Here is a 9824-nt window from a genome sequence, read left to right as displayed (position 1 = left end):
ACGAAGCCCCATCCGACATTTTTGCAAAGGAAATTGTTGTTCAGAATTGTCTCAGCTACTCCCCATTTTCGGCTCCTCCACGAGTTTTGGGACACTCTGTAGATTGTTGACGATGCGAAGTCAAATAATGAACTTTAATTTAAATTTTAAAGTGAAATAACGCGACCATGTATGTGTTTCTGTATATATCGCAAGGTATGCAATCTTGAACGACGAGAAATAGATTCGCATGCGAACATTTCTAGCGAGCGAAATATTTGGTAATCAGAATTGCAGAATATTTTTAAATTGTAGTAACTCGAGTATAAACGTACATGTGGGAAAGGAATTTTCGGTTGGAAACCAGGCAGTTTTGAAAGTCACATAAACAAGGATATTGACCGTTAGACCAGAATTCAGTTTCAATACAGTCGCGAGATTACGCGCGTAAACAAACACGAGTCGACGCTGAGGTCAGGCAACCGCAATCGAGCATGAAAATTCTGGGATTTCGAAGATTACCGAATAGTGGGGTGGGGATGGAATGTCTCAGAATTTTCGGGTTCGGGTCAAATCGGTTAATCAGTCACGTTCGCGCTCTCCAAGTGTTCGCCTCGATCGAATCAAACGTAACAAAGAATCTCGGTATTATTCGCGGTTTTACTCTGTAATTTTCTCGCGAGTCATATTTAAATCAGAAGACGCGTACCTTCGTTTATTTTCATCTTATTTATCCATTTGTTTTCATTTCGATTTTTTATTCTGCCATCAATATCGTTATCAGTTATCAGAGACAGTATATAATTAAAACTATTTCGTAAAATAATACCATTTGAGCCTCAATGTACTAGCATGTGAAAGTTACAGAGCCCCTAGAGGCTTAAGTTTCAATTTTTTTTTTTTTCGTACAAGTGAAAGTGTGAATTCGCATAAACATTCGTGGTTTAATCGGAACTATGATTTACGTCGCGTAAACTCGCGCGATCGATAGTGAGAAGGACTCAGCTTGGAATTCCTGCGAAATTGCTGTTCCAGAGGAGGGCGAAGGAGAGGTGGTCCTGCTGAAAGGTGAGACCGTCCTGGTCGTAGGGGCATCCCCGAGACGTGGTCACCTGTTGGTGGAGCACAACAACACCACGTTGCACGTGCCCTATCAGTTCATGGAGCTGAAGCCCTGTAATATTAACGTTTGAACGCGTTATTTATTCCGTGTTTGTTGATTAATCGAACGACGCCGTTCCATTTGCTCGCGAGTTGAGCCTGGACAAGAAAAAAATGAATCCGGTGATCGAGAGTTGTGAACGCGAATCGCGACGATTTTTCTCTCGTTGCTTCGATTCCAGCGATATCAGTGAACATACGTAAAATTTAGTCGACATCGCGTTACCTAAACCGTCGACGCCGAAAAAGGCACCGATGAAAATCATACCGCGTCGGATCGGGACGGGAAGGGTGTCTAGGTCGTTCCAAAGGACACCGGACTTTGTTCTTTAATTAATTACGGCAGTTAAGCGAGTTTAACGAGGAAGTAGCTTATCGCTCGCTTGAGAAGCGCCCGGCGACGTTCAACCGTGTTTCCTCCGTCGTGCGCGGCGTCGTCCTCGTCGAACCACGTTCGTCTTCCATGTAGATAAGTACGCCCACGTCGACGTACGTTTTCGAATTAGTAAGCATGTTAGCCGTTAGATACCTTCGAGCCGCTACCGGTTCGCCTCGAGAAACAGAGACCCTGGACCGTGTACGCTAACGTGGTCCTCTATGTGTAATTTACAAATTCTGTTTGTCTCACCCTGTAGAACAGTTCTTACGCATTAACCCTTCCAGACCTGAACTATTTCTTTTTTCGTAATATAATGTTTAAGGTTACCTCGGGCTAAAATTAGTATGGAAAAAATAAAAAATAAATTCTAATAGCGTAGTTTTCGAGGAAAACTGGTCTTTTTTCATGTGCACAAATGAGGACATTTAACGACAGTGTCCGGTAATTTTTAAATTTTGTGTTCTCAATTGTGGACGTCAGTTCTGAAAGGGTTAGAAAATAATTGTTTGTGAACGCTTAAAAATAAATGCTCGGAGAAGCTGCGATAATTTTATTACAATTATTCTAGATCTTCTTTCATTTTAATTTTATGTACAGTAGGTGTAGAATGTATTCGTACACCGAACAATTTCCCAAAAAAACTTTTCTGTGAAATTGTAGCCTCTTAACTCTTAACTTCTTTTTTTATAATCAATGATATTTTACATTATCTCGGAAGTCTCCAAGACAGATATAGTCCCAACAACATTTACTAGTTAATATAATTTGTGAAATTAACAAAAAAATGCGAAAAGTGGGTAAAAGTATAGAAGCAATGAGTATTTGTACGATTCTTATGACGAACCATTTACAGTAGAGTTTGTAACGTAAACACATTAGTTTATTGCTCCGTACGAATTAGAAAGCATCAAATTTCCAGTAAAGTACTTTTAAAAAGTTGTGCGAATACTTATTGCTTCAACATTTCTATCGATTAATTGTTTTTTTCTTGTTAATTTCACAAATTATATTAACTAGTAAATGTTGTTTGGACTATATCTGTCTTAGAGACTTCCGAGAATATGTGGAATGTTATTGTTTATAAAAAATAAGTTAATAAATTACAATTTTACGCAGTTTTTTTAGAAATTGATCGATGTGAGAATACTTTTTACACCGACTGTAAGTCAATTTTTGAACGACGAAAGATAAGGGCTACTTTAGAGTACACGATGACGGTATTCGAATGCTTCTGGAACAGGCTGGGTCGTTAGGAAACCGGGTCGTGATCGTCCGTATATCTTAATCGTATACGTAGATATACGCATAGATTTAACGTGTATAGCGTTAATGGGTACCACGCGACGTTAATATTCCGTGGACCCGCTCCGTGGCATGTACTTAACCCTAGAATCTCCGATGGGGGTTTCGAAGAGCCTTCGTAGCCGAATGCTTCTTTGTTTCTTCCTCCTCCTTGTAGTGTATAAATATAATATTTGCGAACGTCCTCGGGGGAGATATTAACGACGACTCTGTCGCGTCTGAGCAGAAACCGCCACCTTGGGGAACGTTTCGAGAAATGACCCCCGACGAGAAAGAGGTTCGAAGCCCCGGGGTTAAACGATATTTACCAACAGTATTCTTTCGTCTGTCTTTGAATTCTTAGTGCCAATTTCTAGAAAGAAATCTGTCGCTGCGACGCGATGGACTAACCGAATGTTCCAAACAGTTTTCAGTGTTACACCAAACCTATCAGTTTTAACGAAACTTAACCCTTTGCACTCCAAACAATTTGGCGCAAACAACGCCATTTTCGTTAGATTTCTATCTAATGGAATGGCTACGAAAAACTCTTTACAATTTGTTAGATCGTGCGATTTTTTTTTTTTTTAGAATTTTACATTTTTATTAACCAAACATAATCATACACAAATGCCGCCTATAGGTGGTAGTAGTACCGAAAGGGTTAAGGCACCAGCTGATCCACTCTGCGATTTGGTTACTTCATCGTGCGTCTGCACATGTATTATATTAGGTATCGTAAGACATCCTCGACGGTAGCCAATAAACGATAGGCCTAATCGGACCATTACTCTATCATTCTATCGCGATAATCATAACGTAACAGCTGTAACAGCGAATCGGGTGAGGTAGACCGCTTTGTAGATACACGGGACTCGTTCGGATAGAAACGATGGAAGGGTCCATTGAGAACGGTTCGCCCTAGAAACTCTCGTGAGCAGCGTCTCGAGGACTGTACATACGAGTATGTATGCCGACGTTCACGTGGTTTACAGATACCGGAAGCAGAGGCATGCGTGTAGGTAGCTGTAAGCGCGTCGAGAAGTTCTGGAATAAAGTGTAAGCGTCTTTAATTCTCTTTTCTCCTCTCCTCGATCTTCCTTTCACGCCACGATCATTTTCGTAAGTACAACTTTCAATATCTACTTTTACTAATCTGAAAACCGAATTCAAATTTCGTACAAAAGGACTGAAAGAACGTTGTCTTTCGATGTTCACTATAGTCAAACTTCAAGAATTTCTTTTCTAGATTCAAGTACATTGTTTAATTAAGAATTTTTTTATAGGCTCAAGTACATAGTTTAATCTAAACCAAAGAATAATTTTGCAGTATCGGTAGTGAAAAATTACAAAATTTGTTATATTATTTCACATAAATCGAGGTGGTTACTTTAAATCGAAACAGTCTCGTATGATTTATATTTAATCGACGAATAATCAAACGAAGTTTTATTAAAATCCTCCGTTAAATACATCCATGGAACAGCTACTTTAAATCGTGTTATCGCACCCAGGAAAAGTGCGCTGTAGTCAAAGCGTAAATTATATCGTGCTCGTCGTTCAAAGTAATCGCGTAACCCTCCTTTCGAAGGTTCAGGTAGCTAGCTAGGAGATCCCAGATGTACTTTGACTGGTTGGTAGGGAACCAGTGTCGGCGTCGTTGTGCGTTTCGACGTCGCCAAGACGTCTCCCTTGCGGGCAACCCGAGCGTCAAAGGGGATGAAGTTCTCGCGCCATTGCACCGAGCAGAAATTATGCCGCGTACGAGTTAACAACATCGCGTTTTCGACGTCGTATCGGACGATTCCCAGCTCGCGAGTTATTAACAAACGACGCGACGCGACTGATTCCGCGAATCTGGCGTTAATTAGCTTTTAATTAACATCGTTTTCAAGGGACTAGCAACGTTTATGCAACTCGGTCGAGGCTCGATTCCGCCATGGCCAGATTTATTTCAGTCGCTTTGATCTCGTTTCAGCGAACAGGAATTTGGTTAATTATTCGACAAACCAAAGAGGGGGCGGTGGATATCTAACGAAGCATGCGAGGAATTTTAGCATTTTCGATCTTGATTCCTTTCTTTAGGTTAACAAATTTATACGAGGGGAATAATATTTTAAAAACGATAATATGTTATCACGTACACGTCGTTTACGTTCTTGTGCAATTTCTTCCCGCGTTTTTTTATATTTCATTTGCGCCATAATATAATATCCGTGTACTTTTCGTTACCATACGTTTTCTCTCTCGGATAATATACACGATTTCAAAGAGGGGGCGGTGGATATCTAACGAAGCATGCGAGGAATTTTAGCCTTTTCGATCTTGATTCCCTTCTTTAGGTTAACGAATTTATACGAGGGGAATAATATTCTAATAAACGATAATGTGTTATCACGTACACGTCGTTTACGTTCTTGTGCAATTTCTTCTCGCGTTTTTTTATATTTTATTTTCGCCATAATATAATATCCGTATACTTTTCGTTATCATACCTTTTTTTTTTCTCCCGGATAATATACACGATTCCACGGGAATACTTTCGAATATCATTGATCGAATTTGTTCGCATCCATCGCTCTCGGAAACGGTTTCCTGTCACCTTCGTTCGCGCCACCAATCACGTCGCTTCGCCCTTCTTCCACGGATTTTACTTTTTCACTGTTTTATTTCCCAGTCTCTCCACCGCGTTCCCTATTGTCATCCGTCACCCGTGTATCTTGTCGATGTCTGGGAGAGTTAGAAGCCCACCCGACGCGACATCCGCGACAGGGAAACTGGCGCGTTTACCACTCGTTCCAGGGACGTTTCGATGGAATGCCCGCCACGCGGAAACGGAGAATAAGAATTCCTCGGTGTCAGTCGCGCACCGTACCCTAGGCCACTCGAGCGCGAGGTATGCATCAAATATACGAAATTTCCCTTGTTTTGCGTTCTTCTGACGTCACTGCGAACCTCGCCTCGAAGATTGGCTAAGCTTCGATACGGGGACACCGTGGAAAATTGGAAGAGCTCGCAAAGAACGACGCTTGACAATCGATGGCGCGATCAGGCTTTCCCACCGACATATACGCCCTCGAGAAAGACCCGGAGAAATGTTTGTGTTCATTAAATCAATTTTTAAAAAATATCACCTTATAGGGGATGATGAGATGAAATTTTTTTTATATTTACAGTTTGTTCATGGTACGCTTAGTTTCGAAAATAAGAATTGGCGCCCAAGACAAAACGCTTTGAATTTGGCTGGCAGTGAATGGGTTAAATTGAAACAATTCACACGAAAACATGTACGTATGTTTCATAAGAGTCTGTATTAAAAATTACAAGAAAAGTTAGAAGTTCGTTGGAAAAATTGAACTTCTGGAAGAAGATCTTCTATGTTTTCAATTTTTATTTTTGAAACTAAACATCCTATGACTGAACTATTACGAAACTAACTCACCAATCGCATTAAAATTAAGAAAGATACCTAGAAAATATCGCCATTTTTCTTCCACGAACGGCAAACTTTGCCTACTTCGAATTGCGCGAGATTTAAGCACCAGGACTTCGAATAACCCCCGAAGTTATACCAGAGTTAAACAAAGCGTTTGTTACGGTACTGGAGCGCGCGTAAAACTGTTCCCAGGTAAATTTCTTGTTCGAGATATCGCTGATAACTGGCGAGCGAATTCGCTGGTGGCCCCGAGTTTCCGGAGGCGGATGTCTGCCGCGGCACGATAAGGAAAATCTCCGCAGCGCTCTGAAAAATGAGTATATCGGTCGTTCCGCGCGTGAAACACGCGGGGATAAATACCCGTTTACGTCGACTTTATTTCCACCGCGATCGCGCTTGAATGCTTGGATTAAAAATCGTCGAACGAGAACGGAGGACGGCGCGCACCCTTGGGAAATTCGATTAAAGGCTTTCGTTAATCTTCTAATCCCCCGTCGCGGACATATGGATATCCACATTTTCATGCCCTCGCGAACGTACAGAAACGATCTAGATACTGCGACGAGTTGTAGCTTTTTTCTAGACTACGCTTAGCTACTTTCGCGCGCGATACAAATCGTGGAACGGAGCGTTAACGGCAGGTTTGCGATTTCTTTTCAGATTCGTATTAGTGGAATGCGAATTGGTATCGGAGAAAGAGAATCGGAATATGTTTCATCATCGAAACGATGTAAAGAAATCCGTGTAAATTAATCGATAGGTTTGATATTTTCAAATAAATGTTTCATCTTAAATATGTATTAGGTTATCCCAAAAGTTTCTTTCGCTTTATTAATAAGTAATACATGCACAATATTTTATGTTTTACGTTACATTACTGAATTGTGCACGATTCATTTTGCTCCATTACTGTTACAACATGAATATCTATGAAACTAGATTGTCTATTTATATAAACACGACCACATAAAATAATTGAATAGAACTCGCGAAAGATACATTTGGGACAACCTAATACATGAATAAACTTCACACTTGTTTGTATTTCTAATGAAATATTTATTCAAAAATGTCAAACTGAATAGGCTAATATTAATTCCGCGAAACTGTCAGTGCGTTCGTCACTGTGTACCCCTGATTAAAATCTCAAAAATGACGTATCCTACGAGAGCACCGGAATTCCCATTACGCGGGAATCCTGAACGATTCGAATCCACCGCGAATTCGAAACATCGGGAAGCGGACCGCTATACCGTGGACCACCAGAATTCCAGGTGCAAACAGTGCGCGAATCTCTCTAATTCGGGGGCAGACCATCGGGCTAGTTCGCCGCAAAGGCTGTGTGCACCTAAGCGTCGTAAATTCTCGGAAGAATTCGCGTCGAATCAGGGTACCAGCATAGGCGAACCAGAAGCTGGCCCGACGACCGCAATCGGTGAGTTCTGGCTGAACAGTCCGATAGAGCGACGGGGACGGGTTCGATAGCGAGATTTTTTTCCCCACTGTGAAGCGTGGTTCGGTTGTTTGCGGCAACCTGCCACCCATGGGAGAGAGGAACGATCGAATTTGAACGTCGGGCCACCGTGTACAACGGGATAACCGTCGAGCCGACGCGATTTGCATTTCAATCGACCACCCACCACCCTGTATCATTTCGTTGCCTGTGCGTCGAAAAAAAAAAAAAAACTATGCCTCGCGATCATTGACTTCGGGAGTGTTTGACGTTTTTCTTTCTGATTCGTTCATGTTCGGCATTAACTACCATTTGCATCATTAAATATTAGTGAGGGAATTTTCCGCTATCCCGTGCGATGTAAAGGGGTTAAATATATATGCTTTCCTTCGGTGAATTGTTTCTTTCGGGAAGTACTACTTGCAAGGTGGCAGGGCAATTGTCTGTAAACCCTTTGACTGCGAAGAGCGTATATATACGCTCAGAGAAATGTTCATGTTCGTTAGATCAATTTTTAAAAAAATATCAGCTTATACGGGATGATGAGACGAAACTTTTTTTATATTTACAGTTTATTCATAGGACGCTTGGTTTTGAAAATAAAAATTGAATAAGTTAAAAGTTCGTTAGAAAAATTGAATTTCTAGAAAAAGGTTATCTAAATTCTCAACTCTTATTCCTGAAACAAAACGTCGTGTGAATAAACTGTAAGCATAAGAAAGTTTCGTTTTGTCATCAGCTGATATTTTTTTTAAACTCACACCTCCACGCTTCTTAGAATTTCCGGCTAAAAATCGTCCCGTAGTCGAAGGGTTATTTTGTTATTTCTCCTTGTCCCAGAATTTATATTTAATCGCGTTTTAACATTGGTTCGCGTTCGAGTAGAGAGTAATTCGCAGCCGGAGATACCGTCGATTCTTTCAGCCCGAACGAGTTGTCGATCGAGGGTGGTTTCAGCCACGAACCCCTTCCATTCGATAACGAATGCGCGATCGCACAGTTTGATGTAAAGCTTTGCACAGAGGGTGATCGACCGACGCGTTCCGAGGGAGGCTTACCTTGACTGGCACGCGGTACGACGTCGCGGTGCGCGATAATTCCGAGCTTTTTTGCCAGCAGGTTGCACGAAACCGGCAAGAAACGTTCTATCGGGATGCAAATTCGAGGCCAGTCCGCGCTATCGCGACCAGGCTGCACGTAATTTTGATTTCGCGAAATTCCACTTTATCGAAGCTGATCTATCGCCGTTGTGTGGTTTCGCTCCGACCACGAAGCGACCGAACGACCGTTGCATGAACTCCGGTGCTCGCTGCGTGACGACCGTCGAATCTAATGGGCTAAGAATGTAAATGCAAATCGCGGAAACGCGAATCTCCCCGCATCGAGACACACCTGAACGATACTTTATACTTCGAACGAGATGATAATAAAAATTGTGTATTTGGAGAAGTATCTAATACGACCCTAAAAGGATCTCGAGTTGTTGGTAGATACCAGAAAAAGAGGCCTCGAGTGCAAACGGTTAATCGATTCGTGCAGCGAACGGTTCAATTAGCGTGCCTGAAGAATGAGAACATCACAGTGAGACGTTAACAATTATCTCTAGAAAGCACTCGAGTCGCGAAAGAAACTTTAGGGGTAACCTAATCGGAAAAAGGTCTCTAATGAAACGGTTGAGGGAACCGCCATGTTACTTCACATCGAGCAAAGAATCTATCGAAATACCCGACTCTTTTCCTATAATTTCGTCTTTAGCAGCAGAATCGGGAAGACTGGTGTTCTCGACTTTCGTGCCCACCCCCACCCCTCCTTCTCCCCCCCCCCACCCTTTCCCACATCCACGAGATATCCCGTTTCACCGAAAGCGCCATTTCTCGCGAGTTATTACGGGGCAAGCGGTATTACAACCATTATTCTGTCCAGAGGTTTAGCCGGAAACACGGTTGAAATTGATGGGAAAGAGAGAAGGTTGAACCGACGGGGGATTATAAAATTACACGTCCCTGGAACGAGCTGGGATTTTTAATTACCCAAAATTCTAGCGTCGAGTTTCACCCCTGGGATGATGGTTGCTTCGGTCAGCGAGAAGGGGGTGAGAGAGAGAGAGAGAGAGAGAGAGAGAGAGAGAGAGAGAG

General features: G+C 42.0%; 1 protein-coding gene across 1 annotated transcript in view; it reads left to right on the top strand.

The window, feature by feature from the left end:
• The window catches only part of LOC128896105 (unconventional myosin-IXb), a 63797-nt gene extending 60510 nt beyond the window's left edge, over nucleotides 1-3287 (top strand). The window contains exon 17 of the mRNA XM_054159301.1: nucleotides 1015-3287. Within this exon, the coding sequence (XP_054015276.1) occupies nucleotides 1015-1172 (158 nt within the window). The 3' untranslated portion in view covers nucleotides 1173-3287. The remainder of the gene's footprint in view (nucleotides 1-1014) is intronic.
• The last annotated feature ends 6537 nt before the right edge of the window (nucleotides 3288-9824 follow it).

This window comes from Hylaeus anthracinus, unplaced genomic scaffold, assembly GCF_026225885.1.
Source record: "Hylaeus anthracinus isolate JK02 unplaced genomic scaffold, UHH_iyHylAnth1.0_haploid 5, whole genome shotgun sequence".
NCBI classification, from domain to species: Eukaryota; Metazoa; Arthropoda; class Insecta; order Hymenoptera; family Colletidae; genus Hylaeus; species Hylaeus anthracinus.
This window is presented reverse-complemented; position numbering and strand designations above follow the sequence as displayed.